This window comes from Phyllobates terribilis, unplaced genomic scaffold (genome assembly GCF_046119375.1).
Source record: "Phyllobates terribilis strain yellow unplaced genomic scaffold, ASM4611937v1 Scaffold_14__1_contigs__length_39327217, whole genome shotgun sequence".
Lineage (NCBI taxonomy): Eukaryota > Metazoa > Chordata > Amphibia > Anura > Dendrobatidae > Phyllobates > Phyllobates terribilis.
The window spans coordinates 3,043,128-3,063,283 of record NW_027362774.1 but is presented as its reverse complement, the minus strand read 5'-3'; the positions used below and the strand labels follow the sequence as shown (position 1 = coordinate 3,063,283).

At 36.7% G+C, this 20,156-nt stretch overlaps 1 protein-coding gene across 1 annotated transcript in view; it reads left to right on the top strand.

The window, feature by feature from the left end:
- The first annotated feature begins 261 nt into the window (after positions 1–261).
- The window catches only part of MYLK3 (myosin light chain kinase 3), a 42,680-nt gene continuing 22,785 nt past the window's right edge, over positions 262–20,156 (top strand). Inside the window, exon 1 of the mRNA XM_073659641.1 lies at positions 262–413. Within this exon, the coding sequence (XP_073515742.1) occupies positions 312–413 (102 nt within the window). The 5' untranslated portion in view covers positions 262–311. The remainder of the gene's footprint in view (positions 414–20,156) is intronic.

The following is a 20,156-nucleotide window of genomic DNA, read 5'->3' as shown; positions in this document are numbered from 1 at the left end:
CAGCCATCTAAAAAAATGTCACCAATATTTAGAAATGTAAATCACATTCCCATCCCAGAATATTCCGGGAACGAGGGGATTATTTTTTTTTTCAGGACCCCCATGATATTGTTCTGCTCTCTCCATGTGCCGGTATCTCCTCTGCAGGAAGCTATATTCCGCTTGTCAGGAGATAAGGCCACGACAAAGCGGTGACGTCCGGAGCGAAGTCTGATAAAACCAAATTCCAATCGGACTGGAAGCTTCGGCGTTTTTTTTTTTTTTCCTTCGTTCCTTCGCAGAGAACTTTCCGCTACTTGGTCGGATTCCATATGGAGAAAATGGGAACATTGTACCAGGACTCCACTCTCCACAGATCTATCCGGCTGGCGACGGGGGGATTCAGCGTCTCCGACTATATCAAGAAGTTTGCGGTAATAGTTCAGTTTTCTATATACATCAGCTTCTCGTTCATTTCTGCGCTGACTCAGCAGATACGGCTGAACTACAACTCCCAGCGGATAGTGCTGGATGTTTCCATTGTTTACACAATGGATTTCTTTGTTTATCTCTCGGGGAGATACATTGTATGGTTTCCATGATTACCCCTTGTTATACACTAAGTTCTGAGTTATAAAGGGGGTCTTCCTCCAAGAAAGGGTAAATTAGGGCCACTTAAAGGGGCTCGTTCAGTTATTTGTAAATAAGTCCTAATTATTGTATTAAAAAAGTTCTGCAACTTACTAATGTACTTTATGTTTAAATTCTTCACCATTTTTAATATTTCTGCTTACAGTCAATAAATGGGAATGATCTACTTTCCAACTGACACAGATGCAGGGTTTGTTACAGTGTATCAGTGCCGCTCACTCATGGGATTAGCGGACAAGGGGAGAAAAACAGGAAGGGATTCCATACGCTTCTTTCATTCCAGCAAGCAGAGATCTTGAAAACAATGGAGAATTAAAACACAAAGTATATTGGAAAGTTTTAAAATAAACTTTCTTTTTTTTTGTTTTCCCTTGGGGACATCTTGGGGGGACAACTTTGGTGATTTACTAGCTATGTTAATATGTAAGCAGCATTATTACCAATTATAAAACTATTTATTTGCAGAATATTAGTATTATTTCCAACTGTGCTTCTAGTTTTTCCTCCCTGTGTATTGGTATGTATGCACCATATTGCAGTATTATCAGCTGTGCTACTTATCATGCTTTATATGGTAGTATTATTACCAACAGTGATACTATTTGTTCACACTATTGCAGTATTCTTTCTATCTGTGTTACTATTTAGTTGCTGTATAGTGGTATTGCTACCAAGTGAATTGACTCTATAGCCGTATTATTACCAGTTGTGGTGCTATATATGCAGTGTATAGCAGCATTATTACCAGCTATATTACTATATATGCAGTGTGTAGCAGTATTATTACCAGCTATATATGCACTGTATAGCAGTATTATTACCATCTCTATTACTATATATGCACTGTAGAGCAGTATTATTACCATCTCTATTACTATATATGCACTGTATAGCAGTATTATTACCATCTCTATTACTATATATGCACTGTAAAGCAGTATTATTACCAGCTATATTGTTATATATGCACTGTAAAGCAGTATTATTACCAGCTATATTACTATATATGCACTGTAGAGCAGTATTATTACCAGCTATATTACTATATATGCACTGTATAGCAGTATTATTACCATCTCTATTGTTATATATGCACTGTATAGCAGTATTATTACCAGCTATATTGTTATATATGCACTGTAAAGCAGTATTATTACCAGCTATATTACTATATATGCAGTGTGTAGCAGTATTATTACCAGCTATATATGCACTGTATAGCAGTATTATTACCATCTCTATTACTATATATGCACTGTAGAGCAGTATTATTACCATCTCTATTACTATATATGCACTGTATAGCAGTATTATTACCATCTCTATTACTATATATGCACTGTAAAGCAGTATTATTACCAGCTATATTGTTATATATGCACTGTAAAGCAGTATTATTACCAGCTATATTACTATATATGCACTGTAGAGCAGTATTATTACCAGCTATATTACTATATATGCACTGTATAGCAGTATTATTACCATCTCTATTGTTATATATGCACTGTATAGCAGTATTATTACCAGCTATATTGTTATATATGCACTGTAAAGCAGTATTATTACCAGCTATATTACTATATATGCAGTGTGTAGCAGTATTATTACCATCTATATTACTATATATGCACTGTGTAGCAGTATTATTACCAGCTATATTACTATATATGCACTGTATAGCAGTATTATTACCAGCTATATATTCACTGTATAGCAGCATTATTACATCTCTATTACTATATATGCACTGTATAGCAGTATTATTACCAGCTATATATGCACTGTATAGCAGTATTATTACCATCTCTATTACTATATATGCACTGTAGAGCAGTATTATTACCATCTCTATTACTATATATGCACTGTAGAGCAGTATTATTACCATCTCTATTACTATATATGCACTGTAGAGCAGTATTATTACCAGCTATATATGCACTGTATAGCAGTATTATTACCATCTCTATTACTATATATGCACTGTAGAGCAGTATTATTGCCATCTCTATTACTATATATGCACTGTAGAGCAGTATTATTACCAGCTATATTACTATATATGCACAGTATAGCAGTATTATTACCAGCTATATTACTATATATGCACAGTATAGCAGTATTGTTACCAGCTATATTACTATATATGCACAGTATAGCAGTATTGTTACCAGTTATATTACTATATATGCACTGTAAAGCAGTATTATTACCAGCTATATTGTTATATATGCACTGTAAAGCAGTATTATTACCAGCTATATTACTATATATGCACTGTAGAGCAGTATTATTACCAGCTATATTACTATATATGCACTGTATAGCAGTATTATTACCATCTCTATTATTATATATGCACTGTATAGCAGTATTATTACCAGCTATATTGTTATATATGCACTGTAAAGCAGTATTATTACCAGCTATATTACTATATATGCACTGTAGAGCAGTATTATTACCAGCTATATTACTATATATGCACTGTATAGCAGTATTATTACCATCTCTATTATTATATATGCACTGTATAGCAGTATTATTACCAGCTATATTGTTATATATGCACTGTAAAGCAGTATTATTACCAGCTATATTACTATATATGCAGTGTGTAGCAGTATTATTACCATCTATTTTACTATATATGCACTGTGTAGCAGTATTATTACCAGCTATATTACTATATATGCACTGTATAGCAGTATTATTACCAGCTATATATTCACTGTATAGCAGCATTATTACATCTCTATTACTATATATGCACTGTATAGCAGTATTATTACCAGCTATATATGCACTGTATAGCAGTATTATTACCATCTCTATTACTATATATGCACTGTATAGCAGTATTATTACCAGCTATATTACTATATATGCACAGTATAGCAGTATTGTTACCAGCTATATTACTATATATGCACAGTATAGCAGTATTGTTACCAGCTATATTACTATATATGCACTGTAAAGCAGTATTATTACCAGCTATATTGTTATATATGCACTGTAAAGCAGTATTATTACCAGCTATATTACTATATATGCACTGTAGAGCAGTATTATTACCAGCTATATTACTATATATGCACTGTATAGCAGTATTATTACCATCTCTATTATTATATATGCACTGTATAGCAGTATTATTACCAGCTATATTGTTATATATGCACTGTAAATCAGTATTATTACCAGCTATATTACTATATATGCAGTGTGTAGCAGTATTATTACCATCTATATTACTATATATGCACTGTGTAGCAGTATTATTACCAGCTATATTACTATATATGCACTGTATAGCAGTATTATTACCAGCTATATATTCACTGTATAGCAGCATTATTACATCTCTATTACTATATATGCACTGTATAGCAGTATTATTACCAGCTATATATGCACTGTATAGCAGCATTATTACCATCTCTATTACTATATATGCACTGTAGAGCAGTATTATTACCATCTCTATTACTATATATGCACTGTAGAGCAGTATTATTACCATCTCTATTACTATATATGCACTGTATAGCAGTATTGTTACTATCTCTATTACTATATATGCATTGTAGAGCTGTATTATTGCCATCTCTATTACTATATATGCACTGTAGAGCAGTATTATTACCAGCTATATTACTATATATGCACAGTATAGCAGTATTGTTACCAGCTATATTACTATATATGCACTGTATAGCAGTATTATTACCAGCTATATTGCTATATATGCACTGTAAAGCAGTATTATTACCAGCTATATTACTATATATGCACTGTATAGCAGTATTATTACCAGCTATATTACTATATATGCACAGTATAGCAGTATTGTTACCAGCTATATTACTATATATGCACTGTAAAGCAGTATTATTACCAGCTATATTGTTATATATGCACAGTAAAGCAGTATTATTACCAGCTATATTACTATATATGCACTGTATAGCAGTATTATTACCATCTCTATTATTATATATGCACTGTATAGCAGTATTATTACCAGCTATATTGTTATATATGCACTGTAAAGCAGTATTATTACCAGCTATATTACTATATATGCAGTGTGTAGCAGTATTATTACCATCTATATTACTATATATGCACTGTGTAGCAGTATTATTACCAGCTATATTACTATATATGCACTGTATAGCAGTATTATTACCAGCTATATATGCACTGTATAGCAGCATTATTACCATCTCTATTACTATATATGCACTGTATAGCAGTATTATTACCAGCTATATATGCACTGTATAGCAGTATTATTACCATCTCTATTACTATATATGCACTGTATAGCAGTATTATTACCAGCTATATATGCACTGTAGAGCAGTATTATTACCATCTCTATTACTATATATGCACTGTAGAGCAGTATTATTACCAGCTATATATGCACTGTATAGCAGTATTATTACCATCTCTATTACTATATATGCACTGTAGAGCAGTATTATTACCATCTCTATTACTATATATGCACTGTATAGCAGTATTATTACCAGCTATATATGCACTGTATAGCAGTATTTTTACCATCTCTATTACTATATATGCACTGTATAGCAGTATTATTACCATCTCTATTACTATATACACACTGTAGAGCAGTATTATTACCATCTCTATTACTATATACACACTGTAGAGCAGTATTATTGCCATCTCTATTACTATATATGCACTGTATAGCAGCATTATTACCAGCTATATTACTATATATGCACTGTATAGCAGTATTATTACCAGCTATATTGTTATATATGCACTGTAGAGCAGTATTATTACCAGCTATATTACAATATATGCACTGTATAGCAGTATTATTACCAGCTATATTACTATATATGCACTGTATAGCAGCATTATTACCATCTTTATTACTATATATGCACTGTATAGCAGTATTATTACCATCTCTATTACTATGTACGCACTGTAGAGCAGTATTATTACCATCTCTATTACTATATATGCACTGTAGAGCAGTATTATTGCCATCTCTATTACTATATATGCAGTGTGTAGCAGTATTATTACCATCTATATTACTATATATGCACTGTATAGCAGTATTATTACCAGCTATATTACTATATATGCACAGTATAGCAGTATTGTTACCAGCTATATTACTATATATGCACTGTATAGCAGTATTATTACCAGCTATATTGCTATATATGCACCGTAAAGCAGTATTATTACCAGCTATATTACTATATATGCACTGTATAGCAGTATTATTACCAGCTATATTACTATATATGCACAGTATAGCAGTATTGTTACCAGCTATATTACTATATATGCACTGTAAAGCAGTATTATTACCAGCTATATTGTTATATATGCACTGTATAGCAGCATTATTACCATCTTTATTACTATATATGCACTGTATAGCAGTATTATTACCATCTCTATTACTATATACGCACTGTAGAGCAGTATTATTACCATCTCTATTACTATATATGCACTGTATAGCAGTATTATTACCAGCTATATATGCACTGTATAGCAGTATTATTACCATCTCTATTACTATATATGCACTGTAGAGCAGTATTATTGCCATCTCTATTACTATATATGCAGTGTGTAGCAGTATTATTACCATCTATATTACTATATATGCACTGTAGAGCAGTATTATTACCAGCTATATTACTATATATGCACTGTATAGCAGTATTATTACCAGCTATATTACTATATATGCACAGTATAGCAGTATTGTTACCAGCTATATTACTATATATGCACTGTATAGCAGTATTATTACCAGCTATATTGCTATATATGCACCGTAAAGCAGTATTATTACCAGCTATATTACTATATATGCACTGTATAGCAGTATTATTACCAGCTATATTACTATATATGCACAGTATAGCAGTATTGTTACCAGCTATATTACTATATATGCACTGTAAAGCAGTATTATTACCAGCTATATTACTATATATGCACTGTAGAGCAGTATTATTACTAGCTATATTAGTATATATGCACTGTATAGCAGTATTATTACCATCTCTATTATTATATATGCACTGTATAGCAGTATTATTACCAGCTATATTGTTATATATGCACTGTAAAGCAGTATTATTACCAGCTATATTACTATATATGCAGTGTGTAGCAGTATTATTACCATCTATATTACTATATATGCACTGTGTAGCAGTATTATTACCAGCTATATTACTATATATGCACTGTATAGCAGTATTATTACCAGCTATATATGCACTGTATAGCAGTATTATTACCATCTCTATTACTATATATGCACTGTAGAGCAGTATTATTACCATCTCTATTACTATATATGCACTGTATAGCAGTATTATTACCATCTCTATTACTATATACACACTGTAGAGCAGTATTATTACCATCTCTATTACTATATATGCACTGTATAGCAGCATTATTACCAGCTATATTACTATATATGCACTGTATAGCAGTATTATTACCAGCTATATTGTTATATATGCAGTGTGTAGCAGTATTATTACCATCTATATTACTATATATGCACTGTAGAGCAGTATTATTACCAGCTATATTACTATATATGCACTGTATAGCAGTACTATTACCAGCTATATTACTATATATGCACTGTATAGCAGCATTATTACCATCTTTATTACTATATATGCACTGTATAGCAGTATTATTACCATCTCTATTACTATATACGCACTGTAGAGCAGTATTATTACCATCTCTATTACTATATATGCACTGTATAGCAGCATTATTACCAGCTATATTACTATATATGCACTGTATAGCAGTATTATTACCAGCTATATTGTTATATATGCAGTGTGTAGCAGTATTATTACCATCTATATTACTATATATGCACTGTAGAGCAGTATTATTACCAGCTATATTACTATATATGCACTGTATAGCAGTACTATTACCAGCTATATTACTATATATGCACTGTATAGCAGCATTATTACCATCTTTATTACTATATATGCACTGTATAGCAGTATTATTACCATCTCTATTACTATATACGCACTGTAGAGCAGTATTATTACCATCTCTATTACTATATATGCACTGTATAGCAGCATTATTACCAGCTATATTACTATATATGCACTGTATAGCAGTATTATTACCAGCTATATTGTTATATATGCACTGTAAAGCAGTATTATTACCAGCTATATTACTATATATGCAGTGTGTAGCAGTATTATTACCATCTATATTACTATATATGCACTGTAGAGCAGTATTATTACCAGCTATATTACTATATATGCACTGTATAGCAGTATTATTACCAGCTATATTACTATATATGCACAGTATATCAGTATTGTTACCAGCTATATTACTATATATGCACTGTATAGCAGTATTATTACCAGCTATATTACTGTATATGCACAGTATAGCAGTATTGTTACCAGCTATATTACTATATATGCAATGTGTAGCAGTATTATTACCAGCTATATTACCATATATGCCCTGTATAGCAGTATTATTACCAGCTATATTACTATATATGCAATGTGTAGCAGTATTATTACCAGCTATATTACTCTTTATGCACTATATAGCAGTATTCTTACCAGCTATATTACTATATATGCACAGTATAGCAGTATTATTACATCTATATTACTATATATGCAGTGTGTATCAGTATTATTACCAGCTATATTACTATATATGCACTGTATAGTAGTATTATTACCAGCTATATTACTGTATATGCACAGTATAGCAGTATTGTTACCAGCTATATTACTATATATGCACTGTATAGCAGTATTATTACCAGCTATATTACTATATATGCAATGTGTAGCAGTATTATTACCAGCTATATTACTCTTTATGCACTATATAGTAGTATTCTTACCAGCTATATTACTATATATGCACAGTATAGCAGTATTATTACATCTATATTACTATATATGCAGTGTGTATCAGTATTATTACCAGCTATATTACTATATATGTGTAGCGCCCCGAGGGTTCGGTCGCTACAGAGGTATTGCATCTCACCCAGAGGTGTGATAACCCACTTCCAGGTAAGGATGGAGTGTGGCCCAGGACCCTAACACCCACATGCACTACACCACATTTCCGGGGGGCAGGGCGACAATGCTCCCAAGCGTGAGCACAACTGCCCCTGTCCCTGGCTGAAGTGGGGGGAGGGAACACCTAGAAAGGGGGAACCCGGTAGTGTGTGGGTGGGGAGAGTAGATTCAGGGTGCACTGGGAAGGAGGAGTATATAGGGTGGGCACCATCTTGGAGTCAGGGAGAGAGAGGGGAGAGCAGGGAGAGAAGAAGGCTGGGAGCAGGGGCTCTGTACGAGCTCTGCTCCGCGGGCAGGTCAAGTCTCAGGGCCTGAGCCTGGAGAGAGAAAACAGAAAGGAGAGGAACGGAGGAGGCTCCAGGAGTGGAGTGAAGGGACCCCAGGGGTGCGGACCGGCAAGTCGCCACCGTATGCCCACCGCTACCAGAGTAGGGGGGTCAGGCCAAGAAAGGGAACCGGATCCCTCATCTAGTGGAGGAGAGCAACTACCCTCAGCTAGTAACCGGAGGCCATGGCATTGCACGTGCACGGCCCCTCACTACACCCGTTAGGAAGGCACCACTTAGGACCCAGGGAAACGGAACATACGTTTGCTCGCCAAGGTCCGAGGCAGCTGGACAGAAACGTGGTCAATTGTGGGGTACAACAGGCCAGAGAAAGGACACACGAAGGGGGTCCTGAAAAGCATTCCAAAGGTACCTGGGAGTTGGCCGAGCCCCTCACCTGGTGAGCACAGTACGACGTGGGCAGCCATTACCTGCAGAAGTGTAAAACTGTGAGTAAAAACCCTGGACTGCATCACTGGACTCTGAGTCATTACTGTTGCTCCCGTGCACCATCACCCCCACCATCTGCACTCACTGCCCTGAGGCTATACTCCTCCCGTGGGGAGTTATACTACCCTCTGCTGCACACACAACATCAGCCTCAGTGGTCTGCCCCGCAGCGGCGGTTCTCAGTGACCGCAATCCACGGGTGGCTTAGTCGGACATTTAAACATTAAAAAAACAAATAAACAGATCCGCCACTGGTTTGACCACCCTGAGCCACGGGACCGGGTCGCCGCCACGGAGACTACAAACCCCCAGCATTACACAGAGACCTGGCTCCAGGTATTCCCCCACACACGGCCCAGGGGGCGCGTCAACTTCGGCGTAGTCGGCAGGATCGAAACCATCCCGTTATCATCGGGTATTGTGTGCCTAGAGACTGTTTCACTGTATTGAATGTGGCGCCCGCCCCAGAAGAACGGACTCCATTATGTGCGCGCCAAAAGACAACAGGAAGCCACCTCCCATCATGGGCCAGGTCCCAGAATGGCGCCAAAGACGGAGCCCACCCCAACGGCCATGAGTGCGGCTGTAGAGATGTGTATCAACGTGGGGGGGCTGCCCCTGAGAGTGATTGCCAGCAGGTTGCCCCGGGACCACCCCCAACAGGGGCGGAAGGGAAAGAAAACCGAAGGGCAGGGTGTGGTTTGGATCAGTCTTGTCAGACCACATCCGGAGATCGCGAGGAGCACCAGTCCCGGTACCCTCACGATGGCCTGCTGCAGGCCGAAGCGCTCCGTACAGCCTCGCGGATCTGATGGCCCAGCTCCCCGGAGAGGACCCTGAATTCCTCCGGGCTGGACTGGAGGATTTAGACCGGAGGATGGTCCAGGCACAGCGGGAGGCCATCGCGGGGTGGAAGGAAGAAATGGACCGGCGGTTCGCGACCCGGCAGCAAGTGGCGCTGCCAGCACCCGACAGCGTGCCTGCCCCTGAGGACAGAGAGAGACCACCGGAGGCTGAGAGCAGCGCTGCAATGGGAGCAGGTAAGGGGGGCGCCCCTGCTACAAGCCCGGACGCTACTAGCCTGCCCCTGGACCCCGTCGCGGAGCCGATCGCCCCGGGAGTCGCTGCACCTCCTCCGCTCCCGCTGCCTACACCTAGGCCCCAAGCCCAGAACGCAGCCGCCGGACCACGCTCCAGGCCGTGCCCCTTGATACCGGGTGCGGCCGGAAGCGGCCCGCTCCAAGCCTGGTAGCAAGGTCTGATGCCCCCGGGCGCCTTCCACCAACAAGCGCCCCCGGTCCCAATGTTACCACCCTTGGACACGGACTTGTACAGTCAGATTACCGGTCCTGATGGAGAGCCGGTCCCCCTACTATGCGGATGAGTTCGCCCTTGCCACCGGAGGGACCCATCCGCGGAGGCCAAAGCCCCGCTTTCTCCGCTCCTGCCCGCTCCGCAGCCAATCACCATTCCCCAGCTCCCAGATGAAGAGGTCCAAATTGAGTAGGATCAGACCGGGGAGGACCTGATGGGGTTCTCGCAAAAGACACGGGCGGACGCAGCCCGCAGGCGAGAATTCTGCCACCGGGAGATAGCGCAGCTAGAAAAGAAGAGGCAGGAGCGGCGCCAAAGACAGGAGCAGCTACAGGCCCGGAGCGCGGAGGAAAAGACCCGGACCCGCCGAGACCCCCAGGCTGCACGCAGTCCCAAAGTCACCAGGATTGTGGTCAGGTTCCACCAGGAGAAGGGGTGGGGGTTCATTCGGGACCCGACGACAAATACAGACCTCTTTGTTAACCAGAGGGATGTGGCGAGTCGCCTGCCCGCGGGTCACCCGAAACTGGATCTGTTCCCGGGGGATCAGGTGTCATACACCCGACATCGAGGCCTGCGGGGGTGGTACGCCCTCAACGTCCAGCAGGTAGAAGAACAGCGCTACCCTGAATCCTGCTACATGGAGGACCCGGACGGGTCTGAAGAGTATGAGGAGCAGGAACGTCCACAGGGGGGACACCGCTACTAGAGAGCAGCACGCACTGTATATAGTTACCCGTCAGGGTGGAAGAGGAAGAGTCACGCCCGTTTGCGGATTATAAAAAAAAGTTCACCCGGTTCGGGATTGTTGTCAGTTTGTTTGTTAAAATTACCCGGAAAAGGTCAGTAAACTATCCAGCTGAGGACTGGGAGCAGCCAACCCTTGTAAATAGTTGCACTTCTTAAAGTGCCCCCTATTGGTTTTATAAACGCCTTCCCCAACAGACACCTGAAGGTGTTTGAAAGTTTGCACTTAGTAAAATTGCACCTAGTTGGGTGACATGGACACCTGGTCGCGGCAAGGACTGTGGCCTATTAAAGAGAATTCGCCGTTGAAATATTGCTGATAATGTTTTATATTTTCTACTTAAAAGAATGTTTTATATGTGTATATCGAAAGCTATAAAAAGAGAAAAGTTTTATGACAAGTAACGTTAAAAAAACAACAAAAAAAACTTTAATTCTGCATATCTTGAAATCAATTGTCTTTTGCTCTGTTCCAGCCCGTGGACGTGCTGTGATTTACCAGGGGGGAATGTAGCGCCCGGAGGGTTCGGTCGCTACAGAGGTATTGCATCTCACCCAGAGGTGTGATATCTCACTTCCAGGTAAGGATGGAGTGTTGATCAGGACCCTAACACCCACATGCACTACACCACATTTCTGGGGGGCAGGGCGACAATGCTCCCAAGCGTGAGCACAACTGCCCCTGTCCCTGGCTGGAGTGGGGGGAGGGAACACCTAGAAAGGGGGAACCCGGTAATGTGTGGGTGGGGAGAGTAGATTCAGGGTGCACTGGGAAGGAAGAGTATATAAGGTGGGCACCATCTTGGAGTCAGAGAGAGGAGAGAGAGCAGGGAGAGAAGGCGGCTGGGAGCAGGGGCTCTGTACGAGCTCTGCTCCGCAGGCAGGCCCAGCCTCAAGGCCTGAGCCTGGAGAGAGAAAACAGAAAGGAGAGGAACGGAGGAGGCTTCAGGAGTGGAGTGAAAGGACCCCAGGGGTGCGGACCGGCAAGTCGCCACCGTACGCCCACCGCTACCAGAGTAGGGGGGTCAGGCCGAGAAAGGGAACCGGATCCCTCATCTAGTGGAGGAGAGCAACTACCCTCAGCTAGTAACCGGAGGCCGTGGCATTGCACGTGCACGGCCCCTCACTACACCCATTAGGAAGGCACCATATAGGACCCAGGGAAACGGAACATACGTTTGCCCGCCAAGGTCCGAGGTAGCTGGACAAAAACGTGATCAATTGTGGGGTACAACAGGCCAGAGAAAGGACACACGAAGGGGGTCCTGAAAAGCATTCCAAAGGTACCTGGGAGTTGGCCGAGCCCCTCACCTGGTGAGGACAGTACGACGTGGGCAGCCATTACCTGCAGAAGTGGCTTGGAGTGTAAAACTGTGAGTAAAGACCCTGGACTGCATCACTGGACTCTGAGTCATTACTGTTGTTCCCGCGCACCATCACCCCCACCATCTGCACTCACTGCCCTGAGGCTATACTCCTCCTGTGGGGAGTTATACTACCCTCTGCTGCGCACACAACATCAGCCTCAGCGGTCTGCCCTGCAGCGGCGGTTCTCAGTGACCGCAATCCACGGGTGGCGTAGTCAGACATTTAAACATTAAAAAAACAAATAAACAGATCCGCCACTGGTTTGACCACCCTGAGCCACGGGACCGGGTCGCCGCCACGAAGACTACAAACCCCCAGCATTACACAGAGACCCGGCTCCGGGTATTCCCCCACACACGGCCCAGGGGGCGCGTCATATGCACAGTATAGCAATATTGTTACCAGCTATATTACTATATATGCACTGTATAGCAGTATTATTACCAGCTATATTACTATATATGCACTGTATAGCAGTATTATTACCAGCTATATTAATATATATGCAGTGTATAGCAGTATTATTACCAGCTATATTACTATATATGCACTGTATAGCAGTATTATTACCAGCTATATTACTATATATGCACTGTGTAGCAGTATTACCAGCTATATTACTATATATGCACTGTATAGCAGTATTATTACCAGCTATATTACTCTTTATGCACTGTATAGCAGTATTATTACCAGCTATATTACTATATATGCACTGTATAGCAGTATTATTACCAGCTATATTACTATATATGCACTGAATAGCAGTATTATTACCAGCTATATTACTTTTTATGCACTGTATAGCAGTATTATTACCAGCTATATTACTATATATGCACTGTATAGCAGTATTATTACCAGCTATATTACTATATATGCACTGTATAGCAGTATTATTACCAGCTATATTACTCTTTATGCACTCTATAGCAGTATTATTACCATCTATATTACTATATATGCACTGTATAGCAGTATTATTACCAGCTATACTACTATTTATGCACTGTATAGCCGTAATATTACCAGCTATATTAATCTTTATGCACTGTATAGCAGTATTATTACCATCTCTATTACTATATATGCACTGTAAAGCAGTATTATTACCAGCTATATTGTTATATATGCAGTGTGTAGCAGTATTATTACCAGCTATATTACTATATATGCACTGTATAGCAGTATTATTACCAGCTATATTACTATATATGCACTGTATAGCAGTATTATCACCATCTCTATTACTATATATGCACTGTATAGCAGTATTATTACCAGCTATATTATTATATATGCAGTGTGTAGCAGTATTATTACCAGCTATATTACTATATATGCACTGTATAGCAGTATTATTACCAGCTATATTACTATATATGCACTGTATAGCAGTATTATTACCAGCTATATTACCATATATGCACTGTATAGCAGTATTATTACCAGCTATATTGTTATATATGCAGTGTATAGCAGTATTATTACCAGCTATATTACTATATATGCAGTGTATAGCAGAATTATTACCAGCTATATTACTATATATGCAGTGTGTAGCAGTATTATTACCAGCTATATTACTATATATGCACTGTATAGCAGTATTATTACCAGCTATATTACTATATATGCACTGTATAGCAGTATTATTACCAGCTATATTACTATATATGCACTGTACAGCAGTATTATTACCATCTATATTACTATATATACACTGTATAGCAGTATTATTACCATCTCTATTACTATATATGCACTGTACAGCAGTATTATTACCATCTATATTACTATATATACACTGTATAGCAGTATTATTACCATCTCTATTACTATATATGCAGTGTGTAGCAGTATTATTACCATCTCTATTACTATATATACACTGTATAGCAGTATTATTACCAGCTATATTACTATATATGCACTGTATAGCAGTATTATTACCATCTATATTACTATTTATGCACTGTATAGCAGTATTATTACATCTCTATTACTTTATATGCACTGTAGAGCAGTATTATTACCATCTCTATTACTATATATGCACTGTATAGCAGTATTATTACCATCTCTATTACTATATATGCAGTGTATAGCAGTATTATTACCATCTCTATTACTATATATGCACTGTATAGCAGTATTATTACCATCTCTATTACTATATATGCACTGTATAGCAGTATTATTACCATCTCTATTACTATATATGCACTGTATAGCAGTATTACTGCCATCTTTATTACTATATATGCACTGTATAGCAGTATTATTGCCATCTCTATTACTATATATGCACTGTATAGCAGTATTATTGCCATCTCTATTACTATATATGCACTGTATAGCAGTATTATTACCATCTCTATTACTATATATGCACTGTAGAGCAGTATTATTACCATCTCTATTACTATATATGCACTGTAGAGCAGTATTATTACCATCTCTATTACTATATGTGCACTGTACAGCAGTATTATTACCATCTCTATTACTATATATGCACTGTAGAGCAGTATTATTACCATCTCTATTACTATATATGCACTGTATAGCAGTATTATTGCCATCTCTATTACTATATATGCACTGTATAGCAGTATTACCATCTCTATTACTATATATGCACTGTAGAGCAGTATTATTACCATCTCTATTACTATATATGCACTGTAGAGCAGTATTATTACCATTTCTATTACTATATATGCACTGTATAGCAGTATTATTACAATCTCTATTACTATATATGCACTGTATAGCAGTATTATAACCAGCTATAATACTATATATGCCCTGTAGAGCAGTATTATTACCATCTCCATTACTATATATGCACTGTATAACAGTATTATAACCAGCTATAATACTATATATGCACTGTATAGCAGTATTATTACCATCTCTATTACTATATATTCACTGTATAGCAGTATTATTACCATCTCTATTACTATATATGCACTGTATAGCAGTATTATAACCAGCTATAATACTATATATATGCCCTGTAGAGCAGTATTGTTACCATCTCTATTACTATATATGCACTGTATAGCAGTATTATTACCATTCTATTACTGTATATGCACTGTAGAGCAGTATTATTACCATCTCTATTAATATATATGCACTGTATAGCAGTATTATTACCATCTCTATTACTATATATGCACTGTAGAGCAGTATTATTACCATCTCTATTACTATATATGCACTGTATAGCAGTATTATTACCATCTCTATTACTATATATGCACTGTATAGCAGTATTATTACCAACTCTATTACTATATATGCACTGTATAGCAGTATTATTACCAACTCTATTACTATATATGCACTGTAGAGCAGTATTATTACCATCTCTATTACTATATATGCACTGTAGAGCAGTATTATTACCAACTCTATTACTATATATGCACTGTAGAGCAGTATTATTACCATCTCTATTACTATATATGCACTGTAGAGCAGTATTATTACCATCTCTATTACTATATAGGCACTGTATAGCAGTATTATTACCATCTCTATTACTATATATGCACCGTATAGCAGTATTATTACATCTCTATTACTATATATGCACAGTATAGCAGTATTATTACCATCTCTATTACTATATATGCACTGTAGAGCAGTATTATTACCATCTCTATTACTATATATGCACTGTATAGCAGTATTATTACCAGCTATATTACTATATATGCACTGTATAGCAGCATTATTACCATCTCTATTACTATATATGCACTGTATAGCAGTATTATTACCAGCTATATATGCACTGTATAGCAGTATTATTACCATCTCTATTACTATATATGCACTGTATAGCAGTATTATTACCAGCTATATTACTATATATGCAGTGTATAGCAGTATTATTACCATCTCTATTACTATATATGCACTGTATAGCAGTATTATTACCATCTCTATTGCTATTTATGCACTGTATAGCAGTATTATTACCATCTCTATTACTATATATGCACTGTATAGCAGTAATATTACCATCTCTATTACTATATATGCACTGTATAGCAGTATTATTACCATCTCTATTACTATATATTCACTGTATAGCAGTATTATTACCATCTCTATTACTATATATGCACTGTAGAGCAGTATTATTACCATCTCTATTACTATATATGCACTGTATAGCAGTATTTTTACCGTCTCTATTACTATATATGCACTGTATAGCAGTATTATTACCGTCTCTATTACTATATATGCACTGTATAGCAGTATTATTACCATCTCTATTACTATATATGCACTGTATAGCAGTATTATTACCATCTCTATTACTATATATGCACTGTATAGCAGTATTATTACCATCTCTATTACTATATATGCACTGTAGAGCAGTATTATTACCATCTCTATTACTATATATGCACTGTATAGCAGTATTATTACCAGCTATATTACTATATATGCAGTGTATAGCAGTATTATTACCATCTCTATTACTATATATGCACTGTATAGCAGTATTATTACCATCTCTATTGCTATTTATGCACTGTATAGCAGTATTATTACCATCTCTATTACTATATATGCACTGTATAGCAGTAATATTACCATCTCTATTACTATATATGCACTGTATAGCAGTATTATTACCATCTCTATTACTATATATTCACTGTATAGCAGTATTATTACCATCTCTATTACTATATATGCACTGTAGAGCAGTATTATTACCATCTCTATTACTATATATGCACTGTATAGCAGTATTTTTACCGTCTCTATTACTATATATGCACTGTACAGCAGTATTATTACCGTCTCTATTACTATATATGCACTGTATAGCAGTATTATTACCATCTCTATTACTATATATGCACTGTATAGCAGTATTATTACCATCTCTATTACTATATATGCACTGTATAGCAGTATTATTACCATCTCTATTACTATATATGCACTGTAGAGCAGTATTATTACCATCTCTATTACTATATATGCACTGTAGAGCAGTATTATTACCATCTCTATTACTATATATGCACTGTAGAGCAGTATTATTACCATCTCTATTACTATATATGCACTGTATAGCAGTATTATTACCATCTCTATTACTATATATGCACTGTAGAGCAGTATTATTACCATCTCTATTACTATATATGCACTGTAGAGCAGTATTATTACCATCTCTATTACTATATATGCACTGTATAGCAGTATTATTACCATCTCTATTACTATATATGCACTGTATAGCAGTATTATTACCATCTCTATTACTATATATGCACTGTAGAGCAGTATTATTACCATCTCTATTACTATATATGCACTGTATAGCAGTATTATTACAATCTCTATTACTATATATGCACTGTATAGCAGTATTATTACAGCTATATTTCTATATATGCAGTGTATAGCAGTATTATTACCATCTCTATTACTATATATGCACTGTATAGCAGTATTATTACATCTCTATTACTATATATGCACTGTATAGCAGTATTATTACCATCTCTATTACTATATATGCACTGTATAGCAGTATTATTACAGCTATATTACTATATATGCAGTGTATAGCAGTATTATTACCATCTCTATTACTATATATGCACTGTATAGCAGTATTATTACCATCTCTATTACTATATATGCACTGTATAGCAGTATTATTACCAGCTATATTACTATATATGCAGTGTATAGCAGTATTATTACATCTCTATTACTATATATTCAGTGTATAGCAGTATTATTACCATCTCTATTACTATATATGCACTGTATAGCAGTATTATTACCAGCTATATTACTATATATGCACTGTATAGCAGCATTATTACCATCTCTATTACTATATATGCACTGTATAGCAGTATTATTACCAGCTATATATGCACTGTATAGCAGTATTATTACCATCTCTATTACTATATATGCACTGTATAGCAGTATTATTACCAGCTATATTACTATATATGCAGTGTATAGCAGTATTATTACCATCTCTATTACTATATATGCACTGTATAGCAGTATTATTACCATCTCTATTGCTATATATGCACTGTATAGCAGTATTATTACCATCTCTATTACTATATATGCACTGTATAGCAGTAATATTACCATCTCTATTACTATATATGCACTGTATAGCAGTATTATTACCATCTCTATTACTATATATTCACTGTATAGCAGTATTATTACCATCTCTATTACTATATATGCACTGTAGAGCAGTATTATTACCATCTCTATTACTATATATGCACTGTATAGCAGTATTTTTACCGTCTCTATTACTATATATGCACTGTATAGCAGTATTATTACCGTCTCTATTACTATATATGCACTGTATAGCAGTATTATTACCATCTCTATTACTATATATGCACTGTATAGCAGTATTATTACCATCTCTATTACTATATATGCACTGTATAGCAGTATTATTACCATCTCTATTACTATATATGCACTGTAGAGCAGTATTATTACCATCTCTATTACTATATATGCACTGTAGAGCAGTATTACTACCATCTCTATTACTATATATGCACTGTATAGCAGTATTATTACCGTCTCTATTACTATATATGCACTGTAGAGCAGTATTATTACCATCTCTATTACTATATATGCACTGTAGAGCAGTATTATTACCATCTCTATTACTATATATGCACTGTATAGCAGTATTATTACCATCTCTATTACTATATATGCACTGTATAGCAGTATTATTACCATCTCTATTACTATATATGCACTGTAGAGCAGTATTATTACCATCTCTATTACTATATATGCACTGTAGAGCAGTATTATTACAATCTCTATTACTATATATGCACTGTATAGCAGTATTATTACAGCTATATTACTATATATGCAGTGTATAGCAGTATTATTACATCTCTATTACTATATATGCACTGTATAGCAGTATTATTACCATCTCTATTACTATATATGCACTGTATAGCAGTATTATTACAGCTATATTACTATATATGCACTGTATAGCAGTATTATTACAGCTATATTACTATATATGCACTGTATAGCAGTATTATTACATCTCTATTACTATATATTCAGTGTATAGCAGTATTATTAC